Source organism: Eutrigla gurnardus (genome assembly GCF_963514095.1).
Source record: "Eutrigla gurnardus genome assembly, chromosome: 20".
Lineage (NCBI taxonomy): Eukaryota > Metazoa > Chordata > Actinopteri > Perciformes > Triglidae > Eutrigla > Eutrigla gurnardus.
The window spans coordinates 2,512,539-2,529,308 of NC_139931.1; the positions used below are offsets into that span (position 1 = coordinate 2,512,539).

Here is a 16,770-nt window from a genome sequence, read left to right on the forward strand (position 1 = left end):
CAATATGTCGCCATACCTGAAAGTTACCATGGTAACACAAGTATCTCTGGGTTTCGATCTCTACTTACCGTTGAGGCAAGTCACTTCCCTGAGCGTTAACGCCAGAGTTATTTCCTGTCTGTGTTAGTCTGTGTGAGTCTGTGTGGGCCAGGAACAGAGACAAATCTGCAAGATATCGCCACAGAAAAAACAGAAGTAGTCTGATGTAGATGACAGGGACTTAGGGTTTAAAGATGCTTAGAACCTGGTTATGTAAATGTGTCTTAAAGTGATAGCGTATCTAATTCCTCTCTCCATTAGATGACCTGCAGGTCAAAAGAATGCACTTTAATTACACCAGTTATGACCTGTAGATTGGTTCAATCAGAGTGTGATTCTGCTGAGTCATGTTTCTGTCATGTATGTAAAAAATCTATGAAAAATGAGGATAATGTCTGTAAAAAAATCAAAAAGATAAATGGGTTGTACAGAAACACTAATAGACTGGTTACCTGTCTGTCTCTACATGTCAGCCCTGTGATAGACTGGTTACCTGTCTGTCTCTACATGTCAGCCTGTGATAGACTGGTTACCTGTCTGTCTCTACATGTCTCCCTGTGATAGACTGGTTACCTGTCTGTCTCTACATGTCTCCCTGTGATAGACTGGTTACCTGTCTGTCTCTACATGTCTCCCTGTGATAGACTGGTTACCTGTCTGTCTCTACATGTCAGCCCTGTGATAGACTGGTTACCTGTCTGTCTCTACATGTCAGCCCTGTGATAGACTGGTTACCTGTCTGTCTCTACATGTCAGCCCTGTGATAGACTGGTTACCTGTCTGTCTCTACATGTCTCCCTGTGATAGACTGGTTACCTGTCTGTCTCTACATGTCTCCCTGTGATAGACTGGTTACCTGTCTGTCTCTACATGTCTCCCTGTGATAGACTGGTTACCTGTCTGTCTCTACATGTCTCCCTGTGATAGACTGGTTACCTGTCTGTCTCTACATGTCTCCCTGTGGTAGACTGGTTACATGTCTGTCTCTACATGTCAGCCCTGTGATAGACTGGTTACCTGTCTGTCTCTACATGTCAGCCCTGTGATAGACTGGTTACCTGTCTGTCTCTACATGTCAGCCCTGTGATAGACTGGTTACCTGTCTGTCTCTACATGTCTCCCTGTGATAGACTGGTTACCTGTCTGTCTCTACATGTCTCCCTGTGATAGACTGGTTACCTGTCTGTCTCTACATGTCTCCCTGTGATAGACTGGTTACCTGTCTGTCTCTACATGTCTCCCTGTGATAGACTGGTTACCTGTCGGTCTCTACATGTCAGCCCTGTGATAGACTGGTTACCTGTCTGTCTCTACATGTCAGCCCTGTGATAGACTGGTTACCTGTCTGTCTCTACATGTCTCCCTGTGATAGACTGGTTACCTGTCTGTCTCTACATGTCAGCCCTGTGATAGACTGGTTACCTGTCTGTCTCTACATGTCTCCCTGTGATAGACTGGTTACCTGTCTGTCTCTACATGTCTCCCTGTGATAGACTGGTTACCTGTCTGTCTCTACATGTCTCCCTGTGATAGACTGGTTACCTGTCTGTCTCTACATGTCTCCCTGTGATAGACTGGTTACCTGTCTGTCTATACATGTCTCCCTGTGATAGACTGGTTACCTGTCTGTCTCTACATGTCTCCCTGTGATAGACTGGTTACCTGTCTGTCTCTACATGTCAGCCCTGTGATAGACTGGTTACCTGTCTGTCTCTACATGTCTCCCTGTGATAGACTGGTTACCTGTCTGTTTCTACATGTCAGCCCTGTGATAGACTGGTTACCTGTCTGTCTCTACATGTCAGCCCTGTGATAGACTGGTTACCTGTCTATCTCTACATGTCTCCCTGTGATAGACTGGTTACCTGTCTGTCTCTACATGTCTCCCTGTGATAGACTGGTTACCTGTCTGTCTCTACATGTCTCCCTGTGATAGACTGGTTACCTGTCTGTCTCTACATGTCAGCCCTGTGATAGACTGGTTACCTGTCTGTCTCTACATGTCAGCCCTGTGATAGACTGGTTACCTGTCTTTCTCTACATGTCTCCCTGTGATAGACTGGTTACCTGTCTGTCTCTACATGTCTCCCTGTGATAGACTGGTTACCTGTCTGTCTCTACATGTCTCCCTGTGATAGACTGGTTACCTGTCTGTCTCTACATGTCTCCCTGTGATAGACTGGTTACCTGTCTGTCTCTACATGTCAGCCCTGTGATAGACTGGTTACCTGTCTGTCTCTACATGTCTCCCTGTGATAGACTGGTTACCTGTCTGTCTCTCCATGTCTCCCTGTGATAGACTGGTTACCTGTCTGTCTCTACATGTCAGCCCTGTGATAGACTGGTTACCTGTCTGTCTCTACATGTCTCCCTGTGATAGACTGGTTACCTGTCTGTCTCTACATGTCTCCCTGTGATAGACTGGTTACCTGTCTGTCTCTACATGTCAGCCCTGTGATAGACTGGTTACCTGTCTGTCTCTACATGTCTCCCTGTGATAGACTGGTTACCTGTCTGTCTCTACATGTCTCCCTGTGATAGACTGGTTACCTGTCTGTCTCTACATGTCAGCCTGATAGACTGGTTACCTGTCTGTCTCTACATGTCAGCCCTGTGATAGACTGGTTACCTGTCTGTCTCTACATGTCCGCCCTGTGATAGACTGGTTACCTGTCTATCTCTACATGTCTCCCTGTGATAGACTGGTTACCTGTCTGTCTCTACATGTCTCCCTGTGATAGACTGGTTACCTGTCTATCTCTACATGTCAGCCCTGTGATAGACTGGTTACCTGTCTATCTCTACATGTCTCCCTGTGATAGACTGGTTACCTGTCTGTCTCTACATGTCTCCCTGTGATAGACTGGTTACCTGTCTGTCTCTCCATGTCTCCCTGTGATAGACTGGTTACCTGTCTGTCTCTACATGTCAGCCCTGTGATAGACTGGTTACCTGTCTATCTCTACATGTCTCCCTGTGATAGACTGGTTACCTGTCTGTCTCTACATGTCTCCCTGTGATAGACTGGTTACCTGTCTGTCTCTACATGTCTCCCTGTGATAGACTGGTTACCTGTCTGTCTCTACATGTCAGCCCTGTGATAGACTGGTTACCTGTCTGTCTTTACATGTCAGCCCTGTGATAGACTGGTTACCTGTCTGTCTCTACATGTCTCCCTGTGATAGACTGGTTACCTGTCTGTCTCTACATGTCTCCCTGTGATAGACTGGTTACCTGTCTGTCTCTACATGTCTCCCTGTGATGGACTGGTTACCTGTCTGTCTCTACATGTCTCCCTGTGATAGACTGGTTACCTGTCTGTCTCTCCATGTCTCCCTGTGATAGACTGGTTACCTGTCTGTCTCTACATGTCAGCCCTGTGATAGACTGGTTACCTGTCTGTCTCTACATGTCCGCCCTGTGATCAGAAGTCTAACCGGCTGTTGGCCGGCTGTCAGCTAGGTGATGTGTATCTAAGGGGAGGAACTAGAAGCCGGCTGAAATATAAAGTGATGAGACGGTAATTTGAATAGTCAGAAGAAGACAAGATGAGTAGCAGTACCAAGAAAGAGTTTGACACTGAGGAGCCTCCAAAGTCTGGTAAGGAGCTTCTACTTCTATGAGTACTTTTATTATCTTCACACAACTGAATTAATACATCAAGAACTACAAAATCTCTCTGATCCTGAAGGACCAAAACGGGGGTACATTCATTTGAAATGTATATATTTATAAATGTATACATTTTTTTAATACTTTTTTATAAATAAAAATGAATTTATTTATTTTTAAGTTGATATTTGTCAACTCTGTGTGCCACAGTTAAGAGTGTAAAGTCTGTATCTAATATAATACGTATAATAATAATAATAATAATAATAATAATAATAATAATAATAATAATAATAATAAGTATCTAATAATGGTGTTCCTTTGCAGAGTTAAGTAATAAAATGGGTTTGTGTTATGATGTTACACAATTTTGGAAAATGCAATTTCGAAATACCTTCATGTTGTTTTACTCATTAAACACATTATCAGCGTTCTTATGCAAATAAGACACAATTGCTTTTAGTTCAGTTGGTGTTTTAATGTATAAAGACAAGCAATTGGACAAAAGCAACATATGTGGGTTATTTTTATTAATGACTTTTCTTCATTTTTTTTGGGTCCCTTATCTGAAGGATCGGTGACCTATGACCCCAGATCAGTTTCATCATGAGAGCAGCTCATGTATATTTATTGTAAGTTCCTATTTAATGACTTTTTTGTGAGACTTTAACACTTGTTTTTGTATAAATCCAGTAATTTGAAGGATGATGAAGAATGTGGAATTTCGAGTCCTCGTCCAGAAACCAGGTGTCTTTGCTCAACATGATCCATGCACATTGATTTTGTAATGAGGAAACATGAACGGATCATGAATGACCATTAGAAAGTTGAATTAAACAACAACAGCTGTGAGGCGGCGTGTGCCAAAAGGCGGATACAGGCTTGTCTGTTAACTTTGGAAGTTCTGCATTCCAATGGAGGATTCTGTTCAGACAGGCGAGCAGTCTCTCCCTCGTTCCAGTCTTTATGCTAAGCTAGGCTAACAAGCTATTGGCTGACTGACTGCTTGTCCAAAAGTGTCCAAAAGTGTCCAACTGTTCCTTCTTGTTGTATTCACAGCAAACGCAGAGCCATTTTTTTGGCATTGCACAATTTCATACAAAGCAATGACACAAAAAAACTTGAGGCGATGTGATGGATTGAGATACATTTATGTGTTTGACGAAACTAACGTCTGGAAAACATTCCAACAGGTGTTAAACCAGAGCTGAGGATGGTTCTGCTTGGGAAGTCCGGCGTTGGCAAGAGTGCTTCAGCAAACACCATCCTGGGAGAGAAGAATCTCTTCAAATCAGAGGACGGGTTTTCCGCCGTCACGGTCGAGTGCCAGAAGGAAACGAGGACTATCGGCGAGCAAAGGGTGGTCGTTGTTGATACTCCAGGCCTGTGTCAGAGCGGCAAAGAGGAGGAGGTGGCGATAGAGATCAAGAGATCCATCGCACTCATCCATCCAGGTCCTCACGTCTTCCTCATCGTGCTGAACGTGGAACCATACACAGAGGAAGAAGTCACCATGATGGATCTCATTCGCAGCACGTTTGGCGAACACATGATGAAGTTCACGATGGTGCTGTTCACCCACGGATGTCGGCTGGAAGGTCAGACCTTCGAGGAGTTCGTCGGAACCAACAGCAATCTCTCCAATCTCCTCTCAGAGTGCAAACTGGGATACTATGTGTTTGAAAATGACCAGAACCAGGCCGACCAGGCGACCACGCTGCTGTGGAGGATCTGCGACAAGGTTCAAGCTGCAGAAGGAGACCACTACACCGCCAAGATGCTCGGGGAGCAGCAGGAGGCAGAAATCAAGAAGGCTAAGGCGGAAGTCGCGAAGGAGAAGGAGGCTCAGATAAAAGCAGAAGCTAAGAAAATCCTTGTGATGACCACTTTTTCTGGGCTCGGCACCGGATGTGTGCTTGGCAACTTGGTCAGTAGTGGTGTGGTCATGTCTTTGTTGGGAGCTGCAGCGGGGTTGATTCTGGGGCTTTCAGTGGGAGTGGTGGTGGTACTCACCAAAAAATACTTCAGGAAAAAAAGCATTGCTTGAGTTGATCAACTCTTACAACTGGGCATTGTGTAAAGGTCAAATCAGGGTGGTGGAGCTTCATCATTTTGTTATTTCTGTTTTTGCCTTTTGATGTAAAATACAGTTAACCAACAGGCCCTTTATGGTGTTTTTCCTTACAATAGTGTGATATTATGTATTTTGGTCATCAGCTCATAAATATTAATTGGTTTCTCATGTTCTAATGAGCTGGCAAGCAAATTTTAATAAAAGAACACACACAAACGGTGTCTCCAAGCCTCTCAAGTTTCAGAGTTCAGAGTGAAATTGGAACGCCGGATGGGTTCTGAGGGTCCCTACTGCCTTAACGATCATCATTTTAACGTGTTAGCATTGTATCCATCCATCATTACAAAGTACTGTTATACATGGCCCTATAGGCTGCACTACACATTATCATTGTTTAATAAGCAACACGGTTTTATATGATCTGTAATAGAAACACGTTGAAGACCTCTGCTGTAGAAGCTATTTAGACCAAAGCAGCTGAGAACAACTGATGAGACGCTGCCCTCTGCTGGCCACAGGACAAATAAAACCACAATCACAAATATGACCACTTTTAATGACACTTTAATTGGTTTGCATGTAAGTTCACGGCGTGTGGGAATCATCAGTCACATGATGGCGTGATGACCATCATGAGGACGCTGTGGTTTCCTGGGAGAGTCGATCCACACAGAGCAGGTCGATCTGCATCGAACGTCTCCAGAGGGACGACGACACACTTCAGACTCCACCTGTGGAGCAACGCTTCAATGGACCAATCAGCACTGAGGGAGAAAGTTCAAACTGATTTCACTGCAAGAAGAGATTCAACTACCTACATATATACAACATATACAGTACATGTACAGTATATATGTGTTGTGGTTTCTCTGCACCTCCTCTCCTGGTATGTGGTCCAGAACTGAGCTGTGGGGTTCTTCCTCAGGAGAAAAGCAACAGTCAAGAGGACGTCTTCAAAATCTGAAACCGGGAAACACAACATTCAGTTCCCGGGCGGGCAGGGGGGCATGGATACAGGGGGGTCATGAAAAACCGACCTTGTGGCTCATAGAAAACGTCCGAGCCCAGGATGACGTCCAGCTGGGGGAGCAGGACCAGATCGGGGGAGACCTCCCCCCAGGTGAGACCCACCACGGCCACGTCGCGGAGGCCGTTGGCCTCACAGCTGCGTCTGCAGTTCTCCAGGCACGACGGCCTGTCGGCGCTGTCCGACAAGATCACCTGGGACCCGCAGCTCGCCGCCACCACGCCTGGTAGACTCACACCTGCACCGAGCTGGAGGGGGGGGAGACCTCAGAATCGTTATTTTCCAAGATGGGACGCTGAGATGCTGGAGTGAAGCTCTTCTTCTTCGTCTTTTTCTCACCTCCAGCACCGTCTTGTCTCTCAGCTCCGCTCTGTGAGTCCACAGATACTGAGCCAGCACCACTGCACAGGGCCACACATACATGCCGTACTGGGGGTCCAGGACCTGAGACAGGACCACAGTGAGACAGGACCACAGTAAGACAGGACCACAGTAAGACAGGACCATAATGAGACAGGACCACAGACAGGACCACAGTGAGACAGGACCATAGTGAGACAGGACCACAGTAAGACAGGACCACAGTGAGACAGGACCACAGTAAGACAGGACCACAGTGAGACAGGACCATAGTGAGACAGGACCACAGACAGGATCACAGTGAGACAGGATCACAGTGAGACAGGACCATAGTGAGACAGGACCACAGTGAGACAGGACCATAGTGAGACAGGACCACAGACAGGATCACAGTGAGACAGGATCACAGTGAGACAGGACCATAGTGAGACAGGACCACAGTGAGACAGGACCATAGTGAGACAGGACCACAGACAGGATCACAGTGAGACAGGACCACAGTAAGACAGGACCATAGTGAGACAGGACCACAGTGAGACAGGACCACAGTGAGACAGGACCACAGTAAGACAGGACCATAGTGAGACAGGACCACAGTGAGACAGGACCACAGTGAGACAGGACCATAGTGAGACAGGACCATAGTAAGACAGGACCATAGTGAGACAGGACCACAGTAAGACAGGACCATAGTGAGACAGGACCACAGACAGGATCACAGTGAGACAGGACCATAGTGAGACAGGACCACAGTGAGACAGGACCATAGTGAGACAGGACCACAGACAGGACCACAGTGAGACAGGACCATAGTGAGACAGGACCACAGACAGGATCACAGTGAGTCAGGACCACAGTGAGACAGGACCATAGTGAGACAGGACCATAGTAAGACAGGACCATAGTGAGACAGGACCACAGTAAGACAGGACCATAGTGAGACAGGACCACAGACAGGATCACAGTGAGACAGGACCACAGTGAGACAGGACCATAGTGAGACAGGACCACAGTAAGACAGGACCACAGTGAGACAGGACCATAGTGAGACAGGACCACAGTAAGACAGGACCACAGTAAGACAGGACCATAGTGAGACAGGACCACAGACAGACAGGACCACAGACAGGATCACAGTGAGACAGGACCACAGACAGGACCATAGTGAGACAGGACCACAGTGAGACAGGACCATAGTGAGACAGGACCACAGACAGACAGGACCACAGTCGGACAGGACCACAGTGAGACAGGACCACAGTCAGACAGGACCACAGTCAGACAGGACCACAGTGAGTGTTGTATGCCGAATTAAAGACAGGAGTCTATCATATCAAATTAAAATCTGTTGGTTCATACCATGTATACCTATGATAGGTCAAAGGTCCGAGGCATGGCCAGTTATTTACCTATATACTGGATTTTATTGAAATATATCTTATTGTTGGATGTATGCCGAATTAAAGGGGATGACTCTAACGTATCGTAGACCGCTTCTGTTCGTTGTTCCAACGGCCACTTACCTTTTATATTACGTGGTTGTCTTAAATTCACATATTTGATTGTGACGGCATAACACGGCACGTTGAAGAACGCCAAGAACGTTGACGTCAGCGTCGCATCAGAGGCATATAAACGACGGCTGCACCTGAAGTACGATCATACATAATAAAGTATATAAAAGGTGTATTCTGGATCTCCAACACACCTCGGGGATGGAGACGGACAGCGACTCCTGACTGTTGTTGCTCTCGTTGGATTCAAACGTGAAAACTTTGCTCGGCGCCTCGGCTCCACTCGGCTGTTCCATCGTGCGGGTTAACACCCCCTTAAAACCACACGATCACATGTCCAGCTAATATCCAGAGCCTTCTAATGAGAAATTCGTATTAAACCATTGAATTGACATTTATATCGGCGTTATAGCGCCAGCAGCCAGGCTTGTGTCTGCTTCTTCTTCTTTGAGGTTTATTGGCGGTTGGGAAACAACTATTTGGCGCATTACCGCCACCAACTGGTATGGAGTGTGGATCAGAACATCTAATATCCATCCATCGTTTACCGCTTATGCTGTATTCAGGGTCGCGGGGGTCTGGAGCCGATCCCAGCTGTCATTGGACGAAGGCAGGGTTCACCTGGACAGGTAACCAGTCTATCAGGCTGACATGTAGACAGACAGGTAACCATTCACACTCACACTTACGGACAATTTAGAGTCATCATAATATACAATATATACAATATAATACATAAATAAATAATAAAATAAAATCAATAAAATAATAATAATAGTGCGTATACTTCCGTGTCCTGCCTATGATGACAAACATTTTGAACATATATTTGCATCATTCTGCACAACATTGTGCATGTGATCTTATTATGGTGCATATGCATATGTTTATAGTGTCTCTTTTTCATTTTATTTTTTATCTTTGGAAATTGTCTTTTTATTTTTTTACTTTGTTTGACTTATGCTCTTGACTGCAGTACATGCTTTATTGTTTACTGTTCATTGTTTGTATCATTGTAAATATCGTGCGCACTGAAGACCAGACAAATTCCTCATATGTGAAAACTTATTTGGCAACAAACCTTAACAGCCAATCAGAACAGCGCCCCTGCGTGGCGGGAAGGCTTTCCTCTCCATTCCATCCAATAGGCGTTTTGCGGTGGCGGACGCCGTAGCCAATGGGCTTTTTGTTCCGGCAACAGGGGGGCGGGTGCTGTAGGTGTCAATCAGTCAAGCATTGTGTTGTCCTGCGAGCCAGCTACCTAGCTTGCCTCTCTTGTTTGCTATTTATCAAAGTGTATCGAGCCCGGCAGGTATTAAAGGTGTCCTCACACCCTGGTGAAGATCCGAGGACGTGCTGACACACTGACTGACTCGTGCTGTTATTGTCCAATCACATACAAGAAGGCGAGACTGTCAGAAAGAGCGCAGCTAGCCGGGTGTCGGCGCAGGCTAGGCTAGGCTAGGCTAGGTCGGATGCGTTTCTGCAGTAGCCCCCGGGTTAGCTTCGACAGCTAGCTGAGCAGCGCTAACGTCACACGCACAACGGGAGGAGGAATGAACCATAAAAGTAAGAAGAGGATTAAAGAGGCGAAACGGAGCGCCAGACCGGAACTGAAGGACTCGGTGGACTGGATACGACACGACTACCACGACACCTTCGACGTGTCGCACCGCACCGTTAAGGTACAACATGTAGCAACGTAGCATCGAGCGCTACGCTAACACGAGCTAGCCGCGGCTAGCAGCAGGAGTGCGGCTCGTCACGTAGACACCGAGCCTGCGTTTCCCCCCCAATCCTCTGCCTTAGTTGGTTCAATGTCACGCTCTCACAGCCTTATCTCCGACTCTTTCACACACTTAATTAAAGTCACCTTAATATCAGTAGGTCAGCTATTAAATACACCCAAAAAAGATTACAATAAACAAGAATAAGGCGTAAATATAAGGGAAAACAGAAACAAACGTTGACGTTTAAATAAGTCCTCGTCTTTGGAGCAGAGGTCTTCAACAGGGGGATTATAAAGTGCTGTTATACATGGCACTGTAGGCTGCACTACACATTATTATTGGTTTAATAAGACACATAGTATTATATGATATGTAATAGGGGGTCCCTCCACCGGGTCTCTACACCTCAGGGAACCTTGAACTGAAACATGTTGAAGACCTCTCCTTTAGAGGACTTAATTTATGCCATACAATTTTATATTAATACTTCAAAATTGTCACTGTCTACTCAACTTTAGTCCTGATCATAACTACCAAATATTCGTTTTAAAACAAAAATAAAAACCTTTAAATGCCAGCTTTTTTACATAACAGTGTTGAAGGAAACCCCCACAACATTAGAGAAATTAAGTAGAAGTCATCCATTTTATTAGTACACAAAGAGATATTTAACTGTGTAACTAAGCTCGAAACGAGGACTGTGGATCACTTGCATTTAAAAAGTGCTTGAAGAAAGAAAGTTGTAATGGCCCATATGAACAGGAGGGATGATCACTGACCCAAGACCAGTTTAAATATCTAGTCAAGACGTCCTGGTGACGCAAACCAGGTCTCTTGAAGTCAACATCACTGGCCGTCAGTTACTTAACCGTTAAATAACAGAGTTATTTAGAGGACGTAACATTAGAAGAAGGCGAGTTGAGAAATATAGCCACGTTGGTGTGGTGTCGTGTGGTCCAGTCCCCTCGGTTTGCGAAAGAGGCATTTCGAAATCTCGACACAAGAATGTGTACTTTAAATACAAACACACCCTCGTCTTTGTGCTGCGCCTAGACATCCTTTAAGCTTCCAGGTTGTTTAGTAAGACGTTTCGCCTCCCATCGTCAACGTCTTCACAAACCTAAAGCGAGTCCAGTTGCCAAAAGAAATCTAATACTTATTCCAGCATTTGTTTAGTATTGATTTTTTTTCAGAATCCAAATTATACATTCGATTCCCGAACTTGATATTGACAGCCCTAGTATGCTGTGTTTCAGGACAACGTGGAGCGCGTGGACGCTGCCCATCTGTCCCCCGAGGAGTTCATCCGGCGCTTCGAGCGTCCCTACAAGCCCGTCGTCCTGCAGAACAGCCAGGAGAGTTGGCCCGCCGGCGAGAAATGGACCCTGGAACGCCTCAAGCGCAAATACCGCAACCAGAAATTCAAGTGCGGCGAGGACAACGACGGCTACTCGGTGAAGATGAAGATGAAGTACTACATGGAGTATCTGGAGACCACCAGGGACGACAGCCCGCTCTACATCTTCGACAGCAGCTATGGTGAACACGCCAAGCGGCGGAAGCTGCTGGAGGACTACCAGGTGCCGGTCTTCTTCAGGGACGACCTGTTCCAGTTTGCAGGAGAGAAGCGCCGGCCGCCGTACAGGTTGGACCTTTTGTTCGTTTACCTGTCCGGCTAATTCAGGGTGGCCTTTTAGACCGCTGTCACTGGCTCCCTGGCTTGTTTACTGGCCCATCAGTGGTGTTCCAGTGATCAATAGGTGGCGCTAATACGCTAACATATGCTGCACTACGCCATCAAAGATGCTTCCATGGAGCTCATTTTCATATTTAGTAATCGAGTTGAACCCTGACGGCTGTGTCTCATGTCGCCAACTATCTGAATGTTTAGGTGATTATATTCATTATAATCCGTACATATCATCATTTTTATATTAATTCTATTATTACATTGATAACAACCATTATATGCATCATGTTGTTTTCTGATCAGACAGAAATATTATTGATGAAGCAATCAAACAGATAGAGAAAGAATATAGTGGAGTTTAATTGATGAGGATGACTTGTAGACACGTGATAGTCCAGCTCACCTGGACCCGTCCTCTGGTCTCCTCCACAGGTGGTTTGTAATGGGCCCGGCTCGCTCCGGCACCGGCATCCACATCGACCCGCTGGGCACCAGCGCCTGGAACGCCCTGGTCCAGGGACACAAGAGGTGGTGTCTGTTCCCCACCAACACGCCCCGCGAGCTCATCAAGGTGACCCGAGAGGACGGGGGCAACCAGCAGGACGAGGCTATCACCTGGTTCAACGTGGTCTACCCCCGAACGCAGCAGCCCAGCTGGCCTCCAGAGTTCACACCACTGGAGATCCTCCAGAGACCCGGGGAGACCGTCTTTGTGCCTGGTCAGTGTCCTCAGTGTCATCCCTTCAGTGTCCACTCCTCAGTGTCCTCTCCTCAGTGTCTCCTCTTCAGTGTGCACTCTTCAGTTTCCACCCCTCAGTGTCCACTCCTCGTTGTCCTCTCCTCAGTGTCATCTCCTCAGTGTCATCTCCTCAGTGTCATCTCCTCGGTGTCTCCTCTTCAGTGTCCACTCCTCGTTGTCCACTCCTCGTTGTCCTCTCCTCAGTGTCATCTCCTCAGTGTCATCTCCTCAGTGTCTCCTCTTCAGTGTCCACTCCTCGTTGTCCACTCCTCGTTGTCCTCTCCTCAGTGTCATCTCCTCAGTGTCATCTCCTCAGTGTCTCCTCTTCAGTGTCCACTCCTCGTTGTCCACTCCTCGTTGTCCTCTCCTCAGTGTCATCTCCTCAGTGTCATCTCCTCAGTGTCTCCTCTTCAGTGTCCACTCCTCGTTGTCCACTCCTCGTTGTCCACTCCTCGTTGTGTGTGACCCAGATTGACCCGGAGCAGGATTAACCAGGATTTGGACTGTAGATTAACCCACAGACACAACAGGAAGCTGCATGTGATGTCTGTTGATCAACCCTTTGAAACATACTAACAAATACTATTACCCCCATTTACAGTAGTATTATATATCCCCATTGACAGTAGTACTTCTTATATATATATATATATATATATATATATATATATATATATATATATATATATGAGATAGTGTGCGTTGCTTGGTGATGTTAATGGTAACTAGCCGTGTGTCCACAGGCGGGTGGTGGCACGTCGTCCTCAACATGGACACGACCATCGCCGTCACTCAGAACTTCGCCAGTACGACCAACTTCCCCATCGTGTGGCACAAAACCGTCCGAGGGCGACCCAAACTCTCCAGGAAGTGGTACCGGTAAGGACGCCAAGCCGCATCATCATCAGAAGCAGCAGCAGCAGCGAGTAGATTACTGGATTGACTAAACATGACTAAATTAATGATTATAACGTTAATCTGAACTAATTAATGAATTAGATATGAAAGTCTGTGCACTGATGATGATCAGAAATGTGTATGTGATTGGTGGAGTTAAACGGCGTTCTGGGTTCTTCCTGCTGGGTTCAGGATCCTGAAGCAGGAGAGACCAGATCTGGCGGCCCTGGCAGACAAAGTGGACCTGCAGGAGTCCACAGGAATCGCTTCAGACAGCTCCAGTGACTCTTCATCATCGTCATCCTCCAGCTCGTCTGACTCTGATGTATGTGTTCACACACAAATGCGCACGCACACACACACACACACACACACTCACATACACACCCTCTGGGTTCATGTGTGTCCGTCCGTCACAGATCTGCGTGTTGTGACACTTCACTTTGTGCCCTGTAGGCGGCGTCGGGCTCCGAGGGCGACGCTGCGTCCCACCGCAGGAAGAAGAGGCGGACCTGCGGGGCAGCAGCCAACGGGGACACCAGTGGCCAGGACGACTGCGTCAGCAAGGAGAGGAGCTCGTCACGGTGACCTCTGACCTGCTTTGCCCACCCGGCAGGTGGCGACCCCTCCTCCGTCCTCTGACACGCAGACGGCTGCTTCCTGTCTGGTTCTGGTTCAGGTTTGAGGATCCACCGGAGACCCGTCACCGCTGTGCTTTTAATCAGTCTGTTAGTGTCTGTCGTGGGAGGACGTGGAGGGGGATCAGAGCCGGTAAGCGGACTGGTGGGGGTCTTCGTTGTGGGTCCTCATTGTGGGCTCTAAAGGTCCCCTAAGAGAGCCGCGTTGTCCCACTTGGGATATTTCTGGGGGTCTGTCTTTAGTTTGTCGACACGTTTCTCTACACTTAAAAACGCCTTGAACTCTGTGGTCTTTGGGGGGGGGGGGGGGGGGTCTCACAAAGACCCGATCGCACCACATCGTCACATAGTCTGAACCCTCAAAGGACCGAGGACGAGGTGAGACAATTAAAAAGAGACTAGAAGGAGCTCCGCCAAGACCACAAGTGGAAAATAATAATCTGTGGTTTGGATATAATGTGTTCTTCATCAGCTGCTCGCCGCCAAGCGTCATAGAAATCACGCCGGTTGTTTCCTGTAGTCCTGCTGACAAACCTGAAACCTGAAAATATGACGTCTTTTTATTCTGTCCAGATAGAAAACTCAACCCACCGTCCTGTTTCAGATTTCCCAGCACTGTCCAGCTCACACAAACGTCTCTGATTGGCCGTTGACTAACGGTTGCCTTGGTGATTTAACTTTGATTCTTTTGAAGAGAAAATGAAGCGTTTCTACTGTATGAAATCCGGGAGACTCTGGTTGTGTTTCTGCTTTGTGCCAAAAAAAACCCTCAGCTGCAGGACGTTTATGGCTTTTATACCGTCGTCATTAAAGGACACTAGAGGGCACTACATTCACCACAATGCACTGCTTCGTTTTGGAGCTCCGGTGGATGGAGGAGCCGACGGAGAGCTGGTGTGTGTTTGAGTTCACTCGTCAATCAGAGCTTAAGTGATCGATGATGCAGGAGTCCAAGTTCCACTAATCAATACCGTCAGAGCTGAGATGTGAGTCGACAGACGATCAATCGTTGGAGTTGTTTTTTCTCTTCCTCTTCTAGTTGTCGGCTCGGATGACGAATCATTTGATTTACGATGGTTATGATTGTGTCTTTACAAAAATACAAATGATCAACCTCCGTACAGGAAACGCCTGAATGCACCTGCTGAGTCCGACGGATCATTAAAACTCACTATTGATGAACTGAAAAGCCATTCTCAGGTTGCTGATCATCTTTAGTGGCATTTTTAAAAAAAGTGTTTAAACTGAAAGAAAAGAGATGTTTTATCAGGAAAATATTCCTGTGATTTGGTAAAAAGATACATTTAAAAGTGGAGGGTTGTTTCCTCACAGTTAGAAGAGATTCATCAATTAATTAGTCACAGGTTACGTCTATTTATTTACCTGATTGATCGTTTTCTAAAACGTGACTTCTTATGTCTCGTTTTTACGACAGCGTATCAGGGCCACTGTAGGAGAAAAAACAAGCCCAGAGGGGGGGGCAAAGTACAGAGTTAAGTTTTTTGTTAATTGCAGCAATTCAAATTTGCTACTTTAAAATCTCACAAATTTGCAATGTTTTTTCTCTGAATATTGCCCCCCTCTCTTGGCTGTTTTTGTTTGTTTGTTTTCTGCAGTAGCCCTAATACGCCATCGTACATTTTCTTGAAAACCAAAATATTTTCTGTTTCCTGAAATATAAAATCCTCACGTTTGGACTGTAAAAGGACTGACATTAGGAATCTGTTATGAATCCGGCTACTGATTGATCTCCTGTCGACTCATATCGGTGAAACCTTCGTGTATCTTTTCTAAAAGCCTGAATCCTTAAAAGCGAGCTGTGCCCGGCTGTTTGTGTCGATGTGAACCTGTTTGCTTTTCCACTAAAGTGCCTACGAACACGTCTGTTGCTGGTTTTCTCTCCTGGACTCGTAAGCGAAGGCGCCGCGTTGGTCTGTGAGGTCGGTCACGCGGCGCTTCCTTAGGTGGTCTGAACTGATCTGGGATCAGCTTTACGTGCTGGTGTTGAGTCTGCAGGTTTTAATGTCGAAGTGAATCTGAGCTCCGGCAGACTAAATGTGCTGAATTTCATTTTCTTTTGTTCAATAAAAATATTTTCTATGAGTCCGAACCGTTTAGTTGTTCAAGCTCAATGATGATTACCTCCTGTAATGAGTCTGTAATGACGCCAAAACAACAACCTGAAGGATTATTCAAATAAACTCTAAAAAAGAATATTAATGTCTCATTTTTAGGCAGTTTTTTTTGACACAGACATTTTTATATTCACTAAAAAAGTTAGAATTGCTGCAGTTAACAATTATTGTCATGTTTGTTTAATGGCTTTGTTAATGAATAATATATGTCAAAAATAATGTCATCAATGACAAAGAAAGCAGCAAATCATCACAAGCTGGAACTGGAAAATAAAAGTATGTTTGGTGACTGAAAACCAATAATTATCAAAAAAT

The 16,770-nt window shown here is 46.1% G+C and overlaps 3 protein-coding genes across 5 annotated transcripts; 2 read left to right on the top strand and 1 right to left on the bottom strand.

Moving 5' to 3' along the window:
- The first annotated feature begins 3,503 nt into the window (after nt 1-3,503).
- On the top strand, nt 3,504-6,146 carry LOC311031524 (GTPase IMAP family member 9-like). Its single transcript, XM_084037855.1, has 2 exons — nt 3,504-3,639; nt 4,845-6,146. The coding sequence occupies exons 1-2, from the start codon at nt 3,588-3,590 to the stop codon at nt 5,696-5,698; spliced, it is 906 nt and encodes a 301-aa protein (XP_083893981.1). The 5' UTR covers nt 3,504-3,587; the 3' UTR covers nt 5,699-6,146.
- Nucleotides 6,147-6,273: 127 nt separating this feature from the next.
- Nucleotides 6,274-9,293, bottom strand: LOC311031530 (histone-arginine methyltransferase METTL23-like). 3 transcript variants are annotated; one of them, XM_084037863.1, is made up of 5 exons: nt 8,821-9,109; nt 7,092-7,196; nt 6,763-7,000; nt 6,601-6,685; nt 6,274-6,489 (listed from the first exon to the last, which is right to left on the bottom strand). In XM_084037863.1, exons 1-5 carry the CDS (start codon nt 8,920-8,922, stop codon nt 6,330-6,332), a joined length of 690 nt encoding a protein of 229 aa, XP_083893989.1. In that variant the 5' UTR covers nt 8,923-9,109; the 3' UTR covers nt 6,274-6,329. The 3 variants fall into 3 exon arrangements, with proteins under 3 accessions (XP_083893989.1, XP_083893991.1, XP_083893990.1); XM_084037865.1 differs by lacking the exon at nt 8,821-9,109 and adding an exon at nt 8,636-8,782; XM_084037864.1 differs by lacking the exon at nt 7,092-7,196 and having other exon boundaries at nt 8,821-9,293.
- Nucleotides 9,294-9,857: 564 nt separating this feature from the next.
- jmjd6 (jumonji domain containing 6, arginine demethylase and lysine hydroxylase) lies at nt 9,858-15,986 on the top strand. Its single transcript, XM_084037966.1, has 6 exons — nt 9,858-10,311; nt 11,613-12,001; nt 12,479-12,765; nt 13,529-13,664; nt 13,875-14,007; nt 14,139-15,986. The coding sequence occupies exons 1-6, from the start codon at nt 10,183-10,185 to the stop codon at nt 14,268-14,270; spliced, it is 1,206 nt and encodes a 401-aa protein (XP_083894092.1). The 5' UTR covers nt 9,858-10,182; the 3' UTR covers nt 14,271-15,986.
- The last annotated feature ends 784 nt before the right edge of the window (nt 15,987-16,770 follow it).

What these genes read in the sequence shown, in the direction of transcription:
- LOC311031524 (XM_084037855.1), top strand. Translation starts at nt 3,588, where the DNA reads ATGAGTAGCAGTACCAAGAAAGAGTTTGACACTGAGGAGCCTCCAAAG. An exon ending in TGAGGAGCCTCCAAAGTCTG is followed by an intron (nt 3,640 to 4,844) that starts GTAAGGAGCTTC and finishes ACATTCCAACAG; the next exon opens with GTGTTAAACCAGAGCTGAGG.
- LOC311031530 (XM_084037863.1), bottom strand. Translation starts at nt 8,922, where the DNA reads ATGGAACAGCCGAGTGGAGCCGAGGCGCCGAGCAAAGTTTTCACGTTT. An exon ending in TGTCCGTCTCCATCCCCGAG is followed by an intron (nt 7,197 to 8,820) that starts GTGTGTTGGAGA and finishes GTCCTGTCTCAG; the next exon opens with GTCCTGGACCCCCAGTACGG. An exon ending in CGTTTTCTATGAGCCACAAG is followed by an intron (nt 6,686 to 6,762) that starts GTCGGTTTTTCA and finishes TCCCGGTTTCAG; the next exon opens with ATTTTGAAGACGTCCTCTTG.
- jmjd6 (XM_084037966.1), top strand. Translation starts at nt 10,183, where the DNA reads ATGAACCATAAAAGTAAGAAGAGGATTAAAGAGGCGAAACGGAGCGCC. An exon ending in GGAGACCGTCTTTGTGCCTG is followed by an intron (nt 12,766 to 13,528) that starts GTCAGTGTCCTC and finishes GTGTGTCCACAG; the next exon opens with GCGGGTGGTGGCACGTCGTC. An exon ending in CCAGCTCGTCTGACTCTGAT is followed by an intron (nt 14,008 to 14,138) that starts GTATGTGTTCAC and finishes TGTGCCCTGTAG; the next exon opens with GCGGCGTCGGGCTCCGAGGG.